The sequence below is a fragment of the Gobius niger genome, assembly GCF_951799975.1.
Source record: "Gobius niger genome assembly, chromosome: 6".
NCBI lineage: Eukaryota > Metazoa > Chordata > Actinopteri > Gobiiformes > Gobiidae > Gobius > Gobius niger.
In genome coordinates, this window is record NC_136857.1 from 11157123 (window position 1) to 11176597 (window position 19475).

General features: G+C 42.4%; 2 protein-coding genes across 2 annotated transcripts; both read right to left on the minus strand.

The window, feature by feature from the left end:
* Window positions 1-5123: 5123 nt before the first annotated feature.
* tmem201 (transmembrane protein 201) lies at window positions 5124-11247 on the minus strand. The gene is made up of 11 exons (XM_079558151.1): window positions 10999-11247; window positions 10629-10749; window positions 10358-10552; window positions 10112-10291; window positions 9631-9974; window positions 9359-9559; window positions 6726-6922; window positions 6490-6552; window positions 6071-6361; window positions 5416-5541; window positions 5124-5276 (listed from the first exon to the last, which is right to left on the minus strand). The coding sequence occupies exons 1-11, from the start codon at window positions 11106-11108 to the stop codon at window positions 5179-5181; spliced, it is 1926 nt and encodes a 641-aa protein (XP_079414277.1). The 5' UTR covers window positions 11109-11247; the 3' UTR covers window positions 5124-5178.
* Window positions 11248-12001: 754 nt separating this feature from the next.
* foxl2l (forkhead box L2-like) lies at window positions 12002-12737 on the minus strand (the record flags this gene model as incomplete). The annotated part of the gene is made up of 1 exon (XM_079558285.1): window positions 12002-12737. The coding sequence occupies exon 1, from the start codon at window positions 12725-12727 to the stop codon at window positions 12002-12004; it is 726 nt and encodes a 241-aa protein (XP_079414411.1). The 5' UTR covers window positions 12728-12737.
* Between the last annotated feature and the right edge of the window lie 6738 nt (window positions 12738-19475).

The window sequence follows — 19475 nt, forward strand, 5'->3', positions numbered from 1 at the left end:
CGAGTCCTTGTCCCACTAGGACATGCCTGGAACCGAAGCAGATGCCCTAGCCACCTCAGCTGGCTCCTTTCGACGTGAAGGAGTAGCGACTCTACTCCGAGCTCCTCCCGGGTAACTGAGCTCCTCACCCGATCTCGAAGCCACCCTGCGAAGGAATCTCATTTCGGCCGCTTGTATTCGCAACCTTGTCCTTTCGGTCATTCCCCAAATCTCATGACCATAGGTGAGGGCGGGAACGTAGATCGTAGAGCTTTGGCCCCCGACTCAGCTCCCTCTTCACCACGACAGTCCGATACAGCGAACGCATCACTGCTGAAGCCACACCGATCCGTCTGTCGATCTCACGCTCCATCCGTCCCTCACTTGTGAACAAGACCCCGAGATACTTGAACTCCTCCACTTGAGGCAAGGACTCCCCACCGACCTGAAAAGGTGAAGCCACCTTTTTCCGGTGGAGAATCATGACCTCGGATTTGGAGGTGCTGATCCTCATCCCGGCCGCTACACACTCGGCTGCAAACCGCCCCAGAGCGTCCTGATTCGTTAAAGCCAACAGAACAACATCATCCGCAAACAGCAGAGATGAGATCCTGAGGCTCCCAAACCGGACACCCTCCGGCCCCTGGCTGCGCCTAGAAATTCTGTCCATGAAGGTAATGAACAGAACCGGTGACAAAGGGCAGCCCTGGCGGAGACCAACACGCACCGGGAACAGGTCTGACTGTCGACAATGCAAACCAAGCTCCTGCTGCGGTCATACAGGGAATGGACAGCCCTTAGCAGAGGGCCCCGGACCCCATACTCCCGGAGCACCCCCCACAGGGCACCACGAGGGACGCGGTCGAACGCTTTCTCCAGATCCACAAAACACATGTGGACTGGTTGGTCGAACTCCCATGAACTCGAGCACTCGATGAAGGGTATGGAGCTGGTCCAGTGTGCCACAACCAGGACGAAAACCACATTGTTCCTCCTGGATCCAAGGTTCGACTATCGACCGGATCCTCCTCTCCAGCACCCTGGAGTAGACCTTACCGGGGAGGCTGAGTAGTGTGATCCCTCTGTCATTGGAGCACACCCTTCGATCCCCCTTTCTGAAGAGAGGGACCACCACCCCGGTCTGCCAATCCAGGGGCACTGTCCCCGACCGCCACACGATGTTGCAGAAACGTGTCAGCCAAGACAGTCCTACAACATCCAGAGACTTAAGGTACTCAGGGCGAATCTCATCCACCCCCGTAGCCTTGCCACCGAGGAGCTTGACTTCAGCTTGGGAGATGGGCAAGCCTACCTTCGAGTCCCCAGCCTCTGCTTCCTCATCGGAAGACGTGACGACGAGATTGAGGACATCCTTGAAGTACTCCTTCCACCACCCGCACTGTATACAGTGTTGGTGAAGCACTGCTTGCCCCTCCTTAGGCGCCGGATAGTTTGCCAGAATCTCTTCGAGGCCGACCGATAATCCTCCTCCATAGCTTCTCCGAACTCCTCCCACCCGAGTTTTTGCCTCTGTGACCGCCTGAGCTGCAGCACGCTTGGCCTGCCGGTACCTCTCAGCTGCCTCCGGAGCCCACAAGCCAACAAGGCCAGGTAGGACTCCTTCTTCAGCTTGACGGCATCCCTTACTTCCGAGCGCCACCACCAGGTTTGAGGATTGCCGCCGCGACAGGCACCAGAGACCTTACGGCCACAACTACGAGCAGCCGCATCGACAATGGAGGAGGAGAACATGGTCCACTCGGACTCCATGTCCCCATCCTCCCTCGGAATCTGGGAGAAGCTCTTTCGGAGGTGAGAGTTGAAGACCTCACTGACAGAGGGATCTGCCAGACGTTCCCAACAGACCCTCACAACACGCTTGGGCCTGCCAGGTTTGACCAGCTTCCTCCCCTGCCAGTGGATCCAGCTCACCACCAGGTGGTGATCGGTTGACAGCTCAGTCCCTCTCTTCAGCCGAGTGTCCGAGACACGCGGCCGGAGATCAGACGACACAACTACAAAGTTGATCATCGACCTCCTGCCTAGAGTGCCCTTCTGCTCGAACATGGTGTTCGTTATGGACAAACCGTGACGAGCACAGAAGTCCAACAACAGAACACCACTCGGGTTCAGATCGGGGAGGCCGTTCTTCCCAATCACTCCCGTCCAGGTCTCACTGTCGTTACCCACGTGGGCGTTGAAGTCCCCCAGTAGAACAATGGAGTCCCCAGTCGGAACACCATCTAATACCTCTCCCAGGGACTCCAAGAAGGCCGTGTATTCTGCACCGATGTTGGGCCCGTAGGCCGAGACAACGGTGAAAAACCTGTCCCCAACCCGAAGGCGTAGGGACCCTCTCATTCACCGGGGTGAACTCCAACACGTGACGCTGGGGGGCAAACCCACCCCAGCCCGCTGTCTCTCCCCGCAGGCAACTCCAGAAAAATGGAGAGTCCAGCCTCTCTCCAGGAGTTGGGATCCGGAACCCAAGCTGTGCAAGTAGGTGAGCCCGACTATATCTAGCCGGTATCTCTCAACCTCCCGCATCAGCTCAGGCTCCTTCCCCCCCAGCGAAGTGACGTTCCATGTCCCGAACGCCAGAAGCTGTGCATGCGGATCAGGTCGTCGAGCCACCTGCCTTCGACTGCCACCCAGTCCTCTCAGCACCCGACCCCTATGGATCCCTCTGTGGGTGCCGAGTCCGCAAGAATGCGGGCCCACGTCGTCCCTTCGGGCTGTGCCCGGCCAGGTCCCGTGGGCAGAGGCCCGGCCACCAGGTGCTCGCGTTCGAGCCCCAACCCCAAGCCTGACTCCAGGGTGGATGAGAACCAAACCAGTTTAAATCTCAAATTCTACTGCCTTTAGTCACATCTCCATGGAGATTTTTCAGTGGTGAAAATATTTGTCATAAAATAAATGCTTGTATTTCAATTTTATTTATTGGGTAAAATTCTACATTCTGTGGCAAATTCTGTGGCTTGAAGTAAAAAAAAACAAATTTAAACCCCTTTAAATTTAAACTGTAAAAAAAACATATTACAATATATTGCCTTTGAAACTACACATACGCATCAAGTCACAGTTATTGTGCTTTTGTTTGTATCAAAAGGCTGGCCCAATATTAATCTGGAAGAATTAAGGTAAATATTGTAAAACATTGAAAAGAACCTTGTTTTCCATTGTGTATAAATATAAGCCTCATATTTACCATACACTGTAAAAACATAGGTCAATACGTTGCTCCATTGAGTTCACTTCGACTCAAACCACTTTGTACAGTGGCTCAAAACTTGAAACTTGGATTTATAAGACTTAGAAGTATCAATACTTATACGCACCCATTAAAACATGAGGGTTCAATCATTTTGAAAGGCTGAGGATCCCTCCCCATGTATTGTTTTCATCACAGACTGAAATTATATAGGCATATATGCTGTACCTCATCTAGACTCATAAATCAGTCCAAAAATTGTCAAAGGTTTCCTTTCTCGTAGTTCAGGCCGAGGTCAAGTGCATTTCTAGGCACCATCATTGAGCACAGCAGCTTGTTCTCACAGGAAACTGACCCCAGTTAAAGTACCACGTGTTCTAGCGCAACGGGACCTACGCCTCACAGTGAAGATTGTTTTCATGCTGCATTTAGAATTTAACTCTTGAATATGGTAATATTTTCCCCAAAAAGCAGAACAAAAACACAGTAGTTTAAAAGAAAGGGGAAATATCAGGTTTGCACCCACACAACATACGTCTCCCACACACAAGAGCAAACTTAAGCATGTTTATGACTCTCTGCAGTTGAATATATGACTTCAATCACAAAATGGTACACAAAGATTGACTGGATGTTGCTTTCGAAAAACAAGTGTGCAGCTGGGGAAAACAGGAAATGATTGGGCAGAAGAGAAACTGACCCGTTTCCCTCCCCTCACCTCAACAAGGCCCCCCCTCTCCCCAGATAATACTTTAAAATATGAATAGGAAGTTAGTTAAAGATTACTGTACTTTGGGGTACACTCTTGCTATTAACCAGGAGTACAAGAAATGGAAAAATCATCAAGCAGTAACTAACATACAAATAATTTATTAAAATCATCTTCAGCATCATACAAAACCAAAACCATCACATTCTGTCAAGTCAAACTACACATTGAGGAGCAACAAGCCACTAAACCCATAATGAACAGTATGACTACAGAGCTATATTTACTATTCACCTTGTGCTGAAGAGGTCTTTAGAAAAGAAATACCTGACACAAACACCTGTACAAAAATGTACACGAGAAGAATGTAAAATGGCTAGTTCACAACTCTGTCCCGACAACAGAAATAAAAATACCTTTTCAGTAGTATTTTTGAATCTTTTCAGAAATGTCCCACTTTTTGATCAAAATAAATACAGAAAATGTAAATCCATTATGAGACCCATTCCAATACAAAAATGTCTCCTCATAATCAAGGACTACAGATTTAGACAAATATGTAAATTAAAAATATGTACACACTTTTAACACTTAACATTACAGTCAATACATAGAAAACACTGGTGAACACTTCAAACCCACAAGTGAAAACAGGCCACATGATGTGAATCAGTGATGCTTTAAATGAAATGTTTGTTTCAGCACTCTGCTCTTCTTTAGCACCCATTTGGACATGGTAAACATTATGAACCCCAATTCTTTTATTGTAGGTGTAACAGATGAAATACTTGATTATGGACAACCAAGTCCATAGAATATAAATTACTGCTTTGGTATCGAGGAAACGATTATTATGGAACCCAATGAAATCAAAACTTCATATTGTCACCAAAAATACACATTACGGTACAAATCATGCTGCATATTCCGTCCAGGTCAGCTACTGTAGATATCCAGATAAAGTTAAATTGCAATTTTACAATCAGTGTCGGAAATTAAGACGATCTCTCGGGTAACAGCAGCATGAAAAGAACAGTCCTTAGTTATTGCACATTTCACAGCGTATCAGTAGTGTCCATGAACTAAATTAAATGTGCATGCAACTCATCATTCTCAACGTTTGGACAAAGACATGTCCAACTAAATCTGTCATAAACAAAAAGGCCAAGCATCCACACATTACCCTCTGAGGATGAGTTTGTCGTCCTCGAGACAAATGATGACTTTTCACTTCAGTCAATGCAGCAGAAGCAGATGACCATGGAGCCCATTCAGAAGTTCATCTCCAGTTATTATACATGTAAACGCAGGCAAAGCCCAAGTTGGCAGTGAGGCTCGCCAACAGCAGTCCAGGCCAGATGAGACGCCTCCCCAAACCTAGAGCGCCAGCAAGATGAAATGTAAAAATCAAAAATAACACGTCTTGGTTCAATTGTATATCAGCATCATTTTATTCTTATTTATTTTTTTCATTTTATTTTGAACATGGTTTATTATGTCCATGTAGAGCTCTTACTTTTCACTGGAGAGATGTCTGGACTTTGTGTCGTGGTGTCAACACAACAGGCAGAGGACTCAGAAGAGCTGCCTTTCCTCCCCTCCTCCTCGATCACACTGCCATCTCGATAAATAAAGGGCAAATCTGAAACAGAAAACACAGCTTCTATTATTACTGTTAATGCTGGTTTTATAGTTATATTGTATGAAGAGAATATTGTCAATAATCCAATGTGGGGGGTTTTCTGAAGCGACAGACTTAGTTCCTATGGCGCCCTCTAGTGGTTGACATGTTACATTGTACAGTGTTATAGTTAGACTTATACGAGTGGCGCAGACTGCGGCTGAACAATACTGGCACCATATTCGATCATGAGTATTGTGATTCACATAGCACATTTCATTCAGTGTTAATGTACAGGGGTTAATGTCACAATCATTTTTATTCCAAATTCTGTGATGATATATTCCTAACATTATTCATTCACACAACTAAGTCCAGAAGAAAATAAGAAATTCACTAAGAAAACACCCTCATTCAAATTTGGTTTTACACATGTATTTAAACTGAAGTGATGATATCGTCGGGTGTCGTTTGGGGGTCCTAATAACGACAGCCTGAATTGCTGATTACAACCATTTTGCTTCACTTATAACTCATTCTACTCACTCACCTTTTTGGCTGTGCAGAGGGAATATGTCTGAAGAGAAACCGCCGTTGTAGACAGAAGACGCCGGCTCGTGACCCAGGTAAGAGGGGGAAACAGGGGGGGTCCTGAGGCCGGGCTCTGCGTCGGTGGAAAAGAGCCTCAGTTTTTGGCCGCTGATGTTGAGTCGGGCCGGGCTGATGAGGGGTCTGCGGTGCCGGGCTGAACCAGAGCTGGAGGTCACGGACCCAGCCACCGAGGGAGTCGGGGAGGGGCCCGGGGACGAGGGCCGGCTTCCAGATTTGAGAGAAAAATAGTCTATGCAGAGAAGACAAAGTGTATTAATAAAGTAAGTAAGTGAGTAAGCTGTATTTGTATAAAAACTTTCACAGACAAAAAGCCACAAAGTTATTTTTATGTAAGAGACAGCAGAGGGAAAAAAATACCAGAAGAGGGTGGGTCTTTGTAAACTGAGGGAGGTCTGCTTCCACTGAACAGGAACCCAGAATCTGAAAATAGGAGGACAATAGCATATAAGACAAAATTAAGTTCCTTCCTGAATGAGGTCTTGGCCAAACATCCACTAGACCGGTATAATCTTCAGACTAAAATCCGTCTGTTACCACTAGATGTCATCAAAAACTACCTTATAAACAAACTTAAGCAAAAACTTTTAACTTGCCTGTCCGTATGAGTGTTGGGATGGTCCCAAGACTTAGGGCTCTGTTGAGGCGTCCCGGGAGAGATGAGGGGGAGGCCTTGCGCTCACGTGGGCTCTGTTGGTTTATGAGTTTGCAAAGGTTGGGCGGTGGGGTCAGGACAATGGAGTCTGTCAGGTCAGGAGAGTGCAACGAGGGCTGGAAACCGTTTGATAGATATCTGGAAAAACAAAATGCAGAATTTGCAATCGGTAAAATATTGGTTTTCTTATTATTCTTTGAGTTCAGCTCCTGTCCAAAGGTCTGGTAGAAGAAATATGTTGAGAGCTGAAACATTGAGCGAAGTGTGGAAAGACGAGGCTGTTGCAGCTGTCATCTATTTGGCAGCTGCTTACACACAACCTCCAAGCCAAGGAAGGATTGTGCTTTTCAAATCTTGATGCCTGTATCAACTTGTGCATTTTAAAACCTACATATAACAATAACAATTCAGTCAGTTAAATCTCTGACAAGTCAGTGAGACAATTACCCAAAAAGTTCCCAAGGAATACGCCTTTTTTCTACATGTTTATTAATATTATCAGTTTACATAAAACACATATTCAAAACGAAAAGTCTAAATCACGACATGCTCAATGCAATTCAAATACAATCCACAAACACTTGTTTGTGAAAGCTACGTGACACAATGTTCATATACTGTGGTGCAGAGGTTCTCAACATGAGTAGGTATTCGGGAATGGAAAGCGTACGACCCAGATACATTTGATGAAGTATTTAAATCTATATGAAAAACCCCTTAGACATGCAACTTGAATACTGTATAGTGTGTAGAATGTTAGTGTTTCTGCACAGTCTGATTTTAAGGCTGTCACCTCTAGAACAGCTCAGACGCCCCCCCAAATCCCCAAATTTGGGTTCCAACCTGCCAGTTGAAAACCACTGCTGTAGTATAGGCATTTTGTGCATATATTAACTTAATATTTGCAAATCCAAATACCAGAGTATTACAGACTACAGATAAGAACCTACTCACTGCTGAACAAAAGGCACCATCACATTTAAGGGTTACATGAAGAGGGGAGGTTAATTCAGTGAATACAACACTTTAGGCCATACTGTGTTTCTATGTTAACATATGGCTAACACTTGTAGCTTATCGGTTATTAAAGTATCAAACACATCACAAATATATTGTAGTTAAAAAACTTTGGCAACGGCAGAAATACCATTTTGTTAAGTGTGTGTCTAAGATGCAGTTTGTCTCATAAAAATGTTTAAAAAAGCATTTTTATTTTAAAAAAATTCACACTAGAGTAAAAACAGCATCTTTTTGTCTCAAACGACTGGACAAACTGCATCAACATGCTTCAATTAACAACACATCCCCAATTACAGGACATACAGTACTGTCTCAAAATACAGTCTACAGACATCAGTTTCACATTACTCACAGACCATCAGAGAACCATCTTTACCCACTTATCCCACACAGAAAGGGCACAAAGAAGAGGTAAGCGAGCGCATGCAGGTTAGTTGTGAGCAGGGCAACAGTGCACGACTGCACATGTAGAGCAGTGCATGACTCAGTGCGGTTTTTAGAGCAACTAAAATAAATAACATTTTAAATGTGCTAATGTTAATGCTTATGTTAGTCTAATGAGTTTAGTCAACATGTTACCGTTCTTTTTTCCATGGAGTCCTATGTTTGTTATTAGCTAACTAAGCTAATGAATAAATAAGATCAACTTACACACTACAGTACAATTATTAGAAAAAAATCATAATACTTCATAGGCTACATTTATACAAGAATTTAAATCATAAATAAACCGTACTGTGGCACATTTAAATTCAAAACCAATTTATGTTTGGATAACTAGAATGAATGGACAACAAAGAACCATAAAAATGTATGCATAAATGGATGGCAGCAATAAAATTTGATGTTAGCAGTACCAATTGGAACCAATTTGTCCAAATAATATAATCCTTTGAAAACCCCAGTTGTTTAAGTACCACAAGAAATCTTAAGTACTGTGTTCACTAGATGTTCATAATGTTCACATAATTAATGAGTTATACTACATGTTGATTATAGAAACAGTAAAGGATACAGTGCCGAGTGCACAAGTTAGTGTGAAGAAATTCACGGTTTTGTAATTGTCTAAATTTGCTCAGTAGCTTCACATTAAAAGAAATGTTACTTAATTTGCATTAGTATTTTCATGCTGTCAGTGTCAGTGGAAGTTTGAAGTACATTGCAAATCAATAATAATAATAATAATAATAATAATAATAATAATAATAATAATAATAATGAAATAAAACTCTTTAAAAAAAAAAAAAATGTATGGAGTTTGTGAATAGATGCATTTTAACAGACAACTGGAGTTGTCTCCAGCGTGATTGAAAACCATGATTTCATGTGAAGAATACCATGGATCAGCTCAGCTCCCACAAACGTCACATTGTAGAAGTGGCACTTGTTTCTGCGCTTATGTAGTTGTAATATAGAATACTGAGTGTAAATACTGAATACTTCTATGAGTGGACACACAGACAGTGACATATGCAGTTGATAGTAAGAGTGTAAAATGAAGAACCCAAAGCCACCTGTGAAACCCATTGGGAGCATTACTGCTCAGACTCTGACCTTCGGTATCTGGCTCTTCTTGAACCCAGGGGTTTACGAGTTGCCACAGCTGCACCAAAGCTGAAGAGACAACAGAGGGAGACTGCGCAGAGTGTGGCTGTGCTCATCCAGTCTGAGGCAGTGGGCATGACGCTCTCAGCCATGCCAAGACACAGGATTAAGAGCCACAAAACAGAGGCCACTGCGTCAATTCTTCTCAACCTGAGAGAAGACAGATCTCATTAGACATTTCAGTTCAGTACCAAAGCTTGTCGCAACAAAGTAAGTCTTACCGTGAGGGTCCTGCAAAGAAAATACTAGTGAGACAAGTCAGGAGGCCAAGAGAGACCAAAGCCATTTGACTCTCTTTCCCAAACTGCAACGCCTCCTTGGACTTTTCAAGGGTCTCCTCTGGAAGCAATTGGAGCAGACCTTGCCAAACATGCTCAATGCCATTGCTGTAATTTTTAGGTGCAGATTTGTTGTGAGTAGGAATTGGAGGAATGACTGTGCCACTGGTTGAAGAAGATTGTTCAAAGAAGTCAACAGACGACGAGGCCAACAAAAAAGCACATATCAAGAAGGCAAGGATTCGTAGAAATATTACAGCTATAGGAGACGATGCATCATAGGCGCTCTGTAGAAAGAAAAAGTTGCGGAAAACGATTACACAGCCAAGTTACACACATTTACATTTTGCAGAACCCATGGGCTAAAAAAAACCTGACCCGTGCATCACTACTAAAGATACAGAGGTTTGGTTTGTGCACTGACCTTTATGAAGGCCTTGTCAGTTTCCCTACTGCGGCGAAGCTGATGGTTTAGAAGCCCAGTCCTCAGCTGACGATTCTGATATTTAATGTAGTACTCAACAGCAGCCTGACATGGCCTGCACAACTTATACGTCTGTTCCAGATGATGCTTGTAGGCTTCGATCTCTTCATCGTAATTCTCCTACAAAAAAAAAAACTCACTGTACTAATTCCTTTAAAAAATATTAATAAAATCAGCAGATCATACATCATCTCTTGGTATAAACGAGGCCAGCTGCTTTATCTTTGAAGTTTGGTTGTTGTTGCACTTTCTGCAAAGCAGCATCTGACAGTTTACCCACTGCAGTGTCTTTGGTGGCTCTGAAGAGGGATGACCCCCAGAGACACCATGGTTCAGGTTCTCCATGTACTGAGCAGGGATCGGCTTGTTGTAATCTCCATTCTTAAGAAAGAAAATAATAAGGTTTGTTTTTTTAAACATGGAAAGGGTTAAGAAGTTGAAGCGGGATAAAACATACCTCTTGGAAACCATTGTACTGGTCGCAGTTGGGACAGTCCCAGCAGTTCCTGTTCCCATAGGGAACCACTGTATTCTGATTACAGAACCAACAGTTCACATTGGCATGGGTCGGCTTCTTTCTGCAAAGACAAAAGGTTGTACACATATTCTTACTATAAATACTATTAAATAGTATGATGCTAACTAACCACGAGATCACAAACAATATTGTGGGCTACAAGTTTTCAGATTCATTAACATATACATTTATAGCGTAGAGTAAACTTCTTAATTACCCTTCACACTTACAAGTTACAACATAGAACTACTGGAGGTATTGACATAGACAGATTAAAACTACTACACCGCTATGATTCCAGTGACATTACCTGGAGGACAGTTTGTAGACAAGCGCTCCTCCAGCCACTACTGCTGTAGCGCCCATTCCACTGAACATTAGCTCCGGATACTCCACCAGCAGGTGATTAAACGCCTCCATGTGCAAAGGAAATGTTTCAGATATTAATTAGATATTATAGACTTATCAAACTGTAGCAATACAGACACAAAGCCTGTCCAAAACGCAAAACACGGCGCGAGCGCGCACGCGGCAAATAAGGTGTCTTTTGTTCCGCTCTTCATCCGGAAACGGAAACACGTCACTGTGTCCCTTGGCAACGCAACCCTCCGGAGCTGCCGCGCATATTTTCTATGGCCGAGTCACTTTACTCCTGTTTCACACACAAACAAACTTTACTCCTGTTTCACTCAAATTTGCCCATCAAATGTACTGCTATATGAAGGTAATGTATAACTTACACGGACGAGAGTGAGCTATTGCGGTGCTCACATAAACGTTTATCTAGCGTAATCTAGCATAATATGTTACAGGTGTTCATTACCGTTCATTGTTTTTGTCAGTGGGTTTTTCATTTAGCTAAAAACGTAAAATAGAAGAAGAGCCAGTTTTATAAATGTTCCAATACAAACTTTTATTAAAAGAAACATAATAGAATATAGACAATTCACATCGTGTAGGAAACATTCATTGATTATAAAAAAAAGTTCAATTCTTTGCTGCATAGCTGCTCCTGAATAGGATAACAGCATACAAAGAAAACTAAACACATATGGACATAATAAATAACTTGGCAAACCCGATAGAATAGTTGACTATTCACAACATAGTGCAAAACAATATCAATTCGCCCTCACAGGCTTTGACTTAATTCTTGCGCTCACAAAAGAATCAATAAACATGAGACAGATGCCATAAACACAAGCCAACAGCCCCGGGCACGTCCCAAAAGTGAACACATTTCATAAACACATGCTAGTTCAGTTGTAATAGGTCTACCTCACAGCACTCTCTGAACAGAAGATAAATGAACTTTACTTGTAATGTGGCGCATCTGGGTACGCTGAGAAAGATGTGACCTGGTGGTACCCGCACGCGACCGACACGCTGCCAGCCTCGGGGCTCGCAGGCTGTGTCACTCCGCCGTACGGATAGGCGCTGTGGGGCACCATGGCGGCTGGGTGGCGCTGGAAGGTCCCGTAGGTCGCGTGGTGCCAGTGGGGCGAGGGGCAGTAGGAGTTGAGCGCACCGCTGGGGGTTAGATTGTGGTATCCGGGCGTCGGGCTCCACGGGCTGCTGCCTACACAGGACTGCAGATAGCGGGGCTCGTAGTCCACCATGGCCCCGGGCAGGTAGGGCACTCCGGGGGTGAAGGAAGGTCTCCTCACTCTGCGCCTCCGCCGGTAGTTCCCTTTCTCGAACATGTCTTCAAACGCGGGGTCCAGCATCCAGTAGTGACCCTTCCTGTCCCGAGTACCGTCTCTCGGGACCTTTACGAAGCACTCGTTCAGTGACAAGTTGTGCCTGATGCTGTTCTGCCATCCTTTCTTGTTCTTTTCGTAGTAGGGGAACCGGGATGAGATGTATTCATAAATCGCACTCAGAGTCTGCCTCCTGTCTCTGCTGTCCTTGATGGCCATGGTGATGAGCGCCACATAGGAGTAGGGCGGCTTCTCCGACGCGCCTCGGGGCGCCTCCTGGGGCAAGTTGGAGCTGATGTCCAGGAGCTGCACTCCCTCCTTGGCTGGGGAATTCTCCATTGCGTCCGTGGCTCAGGTGCGTAATTCAGCGCGTCTCTGTGTCAATGAGGTCTGCAGGTGCACACTCCTCCCACAGCTATCGTCCGCTTTGAGCTTTGATGTCGCCGGTTTCTCACACTTTTTTGCAACAAGTATCAAGTTGAAGATGGGGTCACTGCTCAGACATTGCAAATGTTTTCAAATAATCGCATACAATCAAAGAAATGCGCTCGCGCCACTCCCGTTTCAAGTGCAAGCCACAGAGCACACCTGTCCATGTTTACCAGCAAACTGCTGACTTCAGAGCAGCTAAGCTTTTCATCTAAGCTTTTTCAACATTTTATTTGTTTTAAATAGGTTAGTAGTGTGTTACCAGAAGATAGCATTACTACACAAAAAATGAAACACTTTAACTTTCACAGTTAACAGCTACCTAATGCTTCTACTAGTCACAAATTAATTTGATTTGACATTTTTGCTCATGTTAATACAATGATACATTCTTATTGTTATATGTAGATCAATCTATGAAATACAACAAAATATGGCATAACTAAAGGCCTACAATATATCAATGGAACATGTTTAATTTATGTTCAAATAAAAATGAAACTAATGAAACTTAAATAATGATTCTGAGAATGACTTTTTTTTTTCTTGCTTTGTTTGATCTTGGATATGGAGGTGATGCTGTCAAGACAATGAGTGATGAGTGGGGTATCCAGCACTCATCCTACAGGCCAGAGGAGAATTGAAGCTTACATGTATCAAAGACAGCAACTGCAGGAATAGCAGTGAGGTCTGTCCACTGCTGCCGCAAGATAATGATCACCTGCACTCACCAGACAGCCTGTCTCCTCTGAACCAACTCAGCGACACACACAAAATGGCGCTGCAAATACATAGTGAACAGATGAGGAAGGATCTGACTTTACACAACAAGTGTTAAACACATTAAATGCTTGTTAACGTCAAGGTTGTGCATAGGGTCAATTGGTAATAAGTAGTTGTAAATGTTTTGCTGCAAACTCAACGTATGCCTTGTTAACAAACAGAAATAGTCAAAATGAGGACATGACTCATATTGGTTGTCACTTCTCTTAGCTGCCCACTTGACCAACTGCTGTGTTTTGCCAGTCCTACTGAACAAGCTGTCCTTAAAGCCCGCTATCTGATTATTTTGGAATCCAGAATATGTCCTACAAAGTAAAATTATATTCTTAGAAAGTAATAATTTTGCAGCATATTGTTGTTTGCCAGGAAGAGCAATTTGATGGATGGAAAAGACAATGTAGTTGATATTAGAAAGTAAAGACAAACATATCTTATATGCAAAATTGATACCTGTAATAATGTTAAACTTAAAGTCATGTTTGACAGCCAAGGCAGTGCATTTAACAAAGTTAATTCCAGGTAAATGTTCTGTAATACAGATCTTAATACACATAAACATATCCATAATCAAAATCTAACCCTGGGCCGTGATCAACAACAGGACAATCTCAAAATGAACATGACTCTTAAACTCTAAACCCCCACCTCAACTGAGCACATTTTCTCCAGTTTCTCCAGTTCAAATGGCAACAAAAAAGAGATGTAAATGAGGATGAAATGGCTAGTAAAGCATTAAAAGAGCGACAAAAACACAACAAAAGAGGCAACAAAAATGCGACAAAAAAAGCAAAAATAAGATGCAAAGTTTTGCAGGTTTTAGATGAGGCGGTACACTGGCCTACAGGCTGTGAGCTTCAGCCAAGAAGCGTTTAGATTTGGGTAAAGCTGAACTGGAGAAAATGTGCTCGGTTCAGATGGGGGTTAAGAGGTTTACAAAACAAACAACTATAAAAATGAAACATTGTGTACATTCATATCTATAGCAGTTGACATGACACTTCAGTGAGACTGGTACCTGTGAATGGCATGATGCCAGTGACCCATGATTTATCCCACAGTTCATCTTTTGTTGACAAGGCGCCTGTCACCACATTTCAACATGAGAATTCTGTCAACAACTTCCTCTCCAGAAAACGCTCCCACAACACCTGCCTCTTACTCCACAAACATGCTGTAATGTTCGGCTAATCTCCTCAGCACGGTCTGGGGTAACAAGGAAATGCTTTTGACTGACATGACAAATGCACAGTATGTTCCTGTAAGTGCCAGCACATACTAAAAACTTGGAACTAATTAAATAACTTTAATGCATTTTTGTTACAGTGAAGTTCACTATTATCAAGATTGTTTGAATGGAGCATAATGTTCCTGAACAGGTGTCAAAAGGATATAAAAACCATCACAGTTAAATAAATGTAGACCTGATCAAATTTGTAGCAATGGCACACCTTTTGTTGCATATCGGCTAAAGAAATGAATTTCCTGCCCAACTTGTTTCCCACAGGTGTCCTCCATTCAAACCGTCATGCATTAGCTTCTCTGTGGTATTCTTTGGCCACTTTCCACAGAACATTTGGCGGAACCTGGACTGATGGTGCAGAGATAACAGTGTGAAGCGCTGACATGCTGCTGACAAACAATTTCTTCCTTGCTTTGCATAAGTCAGGCCAATGTCAATCTAAAACACAAACTGTAAATGCCACAAAGGCTTGTAGGTGTTGTTTTCTTGTTACTGGAAAGGATGCAGGAAACTCTTTATGTTTGAAATAATTATTTAAAAATATGTACTGTAAAACTTGTTATAACTCATTTTTATGGCAACTTGATCCTTTAACTCTGGTTATTTGTTTTTTAAACAAAATGTGACTAACTATTTACAATGTTTGTGGCAAAGTCGGTTGCATGGCTCCAGTCAAGAGCCAATACAGCTTTGATACACCAACATTTGCTGCACGATTGTGCCATCTAGCGGTGTTAGGACAAGTCACTCACTGTGGTTATCCATAAGGAACAGACACATTTCTTGTTTGGGGCACAGGCTGAAGATGAGGGCATAAAACTGACATAAGCGCAAAATCATAAAAATATACACAACATATTCTCTCATGTGAATATGATTGTGATGCAGATTTTCTTTTTGTAATGATGCAAGTTACACCTAAAGCCACAATGCCATGTCTGAAGCCATATATTTTCACTCCTCAGGTGTAGTACTCAGTCCTGACAGAAGAGGTCAGCAGTAGCCCATGAGTAAACGATGCCTCTGTGATTGAAGATCGCTGAGGATGATCACATGGACCGACGACTGAGAGGTCAGAATATTTCATGGTACAACACATACTGAGGTGTAAAATAAAGTGTATTTTTGCCATCATTTCCAGGAAAAGCAATAGAAAGATATTTTCTGAGAGAGTGGTATAGCAAGCTATAATAATAATAACAATAATAATAATAACAACAATAACAATAACAATAGTAGTCATAATAATAATAATAACAATAATAATAGTAGTCATAATAATAATAATAATACTAATACTAATACTAATACTAATACTACTACTACTACTACTACTACTACTAATAATAATAATAATAATAATAATAATAATAATAATAATAATAATAATAATAATAATAATAATAATAATAATAATAATAATAATGGCTTACACTTGAGGTTGAGTATATTACCAAGTTTCTCAAAGCGCTACACTGTCGTCATTCACTCCATACTCGGTGGTGGTAAGCTACTGACAGGTCAACTATGGTAATTTTTTTTTTTTTTTAAGTTAATTCTCTTAGACTGCAACAATAGGCAATCAATGCTAAGTTGTGTGTTGTGTGTTCTGGCTGCTCTGGCGAACCAAAACAGACAACTCCTTCAGTCATACCCATCGAAGGCAAAAGAGGGCAGCAGTGAAACACTCTAAATTTAGAAACTTTCTTCTCTATAAGATACTGAATTTGTTGAACGTTGTTTACAACATATTCTAACTATGATCTTGTTGAAAAGGCAATGGTTTATAAAAGTGTATTTAATCATTAATGTCAATCTGCCATATCTATTCTTACTTTGTGTTTTTCTCGAAAGATTCTCATGTTTTTATGATTACATCTTATATTAATGCGATGATAATGCCTGTGTTAAGTATCAATCACATAGCTTAATATCACTGAAGTGAAGTGAAAAGCCATACCAAGTTTAAAACAAAAAAATGTGCATAGCAGTGTTGCATGTAAATACTTTAGAGTGAAAAAAGATCACCACATAAAGAAAAACCAACAAGAAAGAAAGGGAAAAAGTTTGAATTATAGATTCTGGAGGAATTAAATTTAAATTCAAAGAAAAGTTGAAAAGTACAGTATGTTTTTAAATAAGGTTTGAATTCTTTAATGGAGGAGGAGATCTTGATATGGGCTTGGTGGTTATATAGCACTTTGTATTTGTATTGTAATTTTGTGAAGCACTTTGTGTGACTTCTTTGTCTGTGAAAGGTGCTATATAAATAAACATTACCTACTATATAAGTAAGTATGAAAAATCATCATAAAAAAATAGAACTAGCTTCTTTTTTTATTTTTATAAAATGCACATAATAATTGTGTAACAGTCTGTCTAGACTGTCACATGCACTTTAAATATATGATCAAATATGCCTTATTAGCTTCTGGATTCAAAACTAGTAAATGAATGAACCGCGTGACCCTTTAGATGTTATCCATTATCATCTGCAACAACAATGACTGTGTGGTGCGTACAAAAACAGGATGATCATATATGTAAATGCCCAGTGGGGTGTGCCTCATAACCTAAAGCAGAGGGGCCCTGTCTCCACTGAAACAAAAGTTAGAGAAATGTTTGGCCCATTACAAGGAGCCGGTGCAGAAAAACAAGCTTCATGTCTGAAAAAATGCTTTATGCTCAACCCCATGGTGACCGCATAGTTGATGCTGATTGACTTGGTAAACAACATCCATTTGGACTGGGTTTCTTTACACTGACAAGTCCCTTTGCAGATAACTTTGAAGTGAAAGACAAAAAGAGGAAAATGTATCCCTGGGGCTTTTGGTATTCCAGTCAAAAACAACACTTCATCAGGGGCACCGTTCAAAAGGCTGATCACCAATATAGTATAGGCCAAATTCAAATGAGAAGCATTGTTCAGCTAAAAAGCCAAAGAGATTTGTCTCATCCGTGGCCCCTTTGCTATTTTTTACCATCCACTCATGAGTGACTTTGATGTGGAAGAGATGATCGGAAGACAAAACGCACTAGCCCTGGTCTAATCTGGTGTGGCAAAGGGCTGAATGGAACGGGTGTGAAGATGGGGAGGCCACGAATAGCACGAACTTTCATACAAGAAGTCAAGGAGATCACGTATGAACCAGTGTATCAATCTGACATGGTTTGGAGGGGGACTTGGGCGCACGAGGAGGAGTTACAGAGCAGTTAAAGCGAGCCGGCTGTGAGAAAAGCAGCCCTATTTGGTCGCTCTTTAGAAAGCGCACCCCTCACCCCCGCTGCGTCCTGCTCAGGCCTTGTCCTGCCGATACAATACCGCGAGACCACTGTCCCCCTCCCTCCTCCACTCCACTGACTCATACAGAGACCCCCGGCTGCCCTCCCATGTGCTGCAGCCGCGCTCACAGCCTGGACCCAGGACCCCGGCATATGGGGGACAGAGCAGAGGGCTGCCCCGCCATGTGCTCCACAGCTGGGGAGCTGCTGGATCGGGCAAGTAGGTCCCATACTGCCACATGGTCGCCCCGGGGGAGTACAGAATTAGGTGAAATTATCCAAAGTGTTGGATAAAGAAAGATGCTCATATCTAGAGATTAGTGGTGGACAATTGTGTTATTGTCCCGGTTCATTCGTGACCTGTAGTTAAAGCTGCGCGCTGCTGATGCTAATGGGGGTCTTCATGAATATAAACAACTGACTGCCATACAATGAATGTAAAGAAAAAATATTGAACTTTTTATTAAATATTACATTTTATTTCATTACATTTATTTCAATGAAGCTTTGTAGAGACAGCTGATAGCAGTTCTTTGATATAAATAAACACTCATAACCACTCACCACTGCATAATTGAGAAAGCTCACGGACCTGTATGTTATTGCTTTACCGTCTCAGATGAATAAGCCGTCCAGTGCCTCTCGACAGTAATGTAGTCAACGTGTTCTTGACTTGCAATATGACATAATTTACCAAACACAATCATCACGAAATACAGTTGTGTATAAGCGCACTTGCCTTGCGTAAGGGAGTTTCTGCTCATCTTGAACTCCTCAATTCAACATGAACTAATGTTGACTCGCGACACAAATATGAGGCCATTCTGATGCTAATTGCAGTTTTAACCACCTACTTAACCACACAGCCCCGGCGCTCTATACAAGGCCACTCAACCTCATCCTGGTCCCTGTTTGTGAATGAGATAGAGAGCGGGATGGACAGAAGGGGAGAGGGATGGAGAAAGCGGCAGACACAAAAGGAGAAGGCGGCAGAGCGGTGTAAAGAAGCACTCTCAAAAACGAATCACAATTCAGTCGCTCACTGTAAAAGTGAAAAAGTTAAAACAGGAAAGGGGACACAATAAGATGTATTTAACCTAAGGAGAACTCGGAAGTGCTTGTGTATGTGGAAGATGGAAATTGGGGCATTTGTTGTGATTAAGTGATTTAATTATACATTTTGGTATTTTGTGATGACTAAAATGTATGCGGCAATTGTAGTAAAACCTTGCTGATTATATGCATATTGATTCAGAAACGTTTTACATTCATGCTCTTTGTGTAAATGTTAAAGCGACACGTAGTGAACAAAACTGACCTATAAAATTGATCAGGGATAAATTTAAGAACCAT

Excerpts from the sequence above, each read along its gene's own strand:
- tmem201 (XM_079558151.1), bottom strand. The coding sequence starts at position 11,108 with ATGGAGGCGTTTAATCACCTGCTGGTGGAGTATCCGGAGCTAATGTTC. Across the intron at positions 10,553-10,628 it reads AGTACAATGGTTTCCAAGAG|AATGGAGATTACAACAAGCC; the intron begins GTATGTTTTATC and ends TTCTTTCTTAAG. Across the intron at positions 6,362-6,489 it reads CAAAGACCCACCCTCTTCTG|ACTATTTTTCTCTCAAATCT; the intron begins GTATTTTTTTCC and ends TTCTCTGCATAG.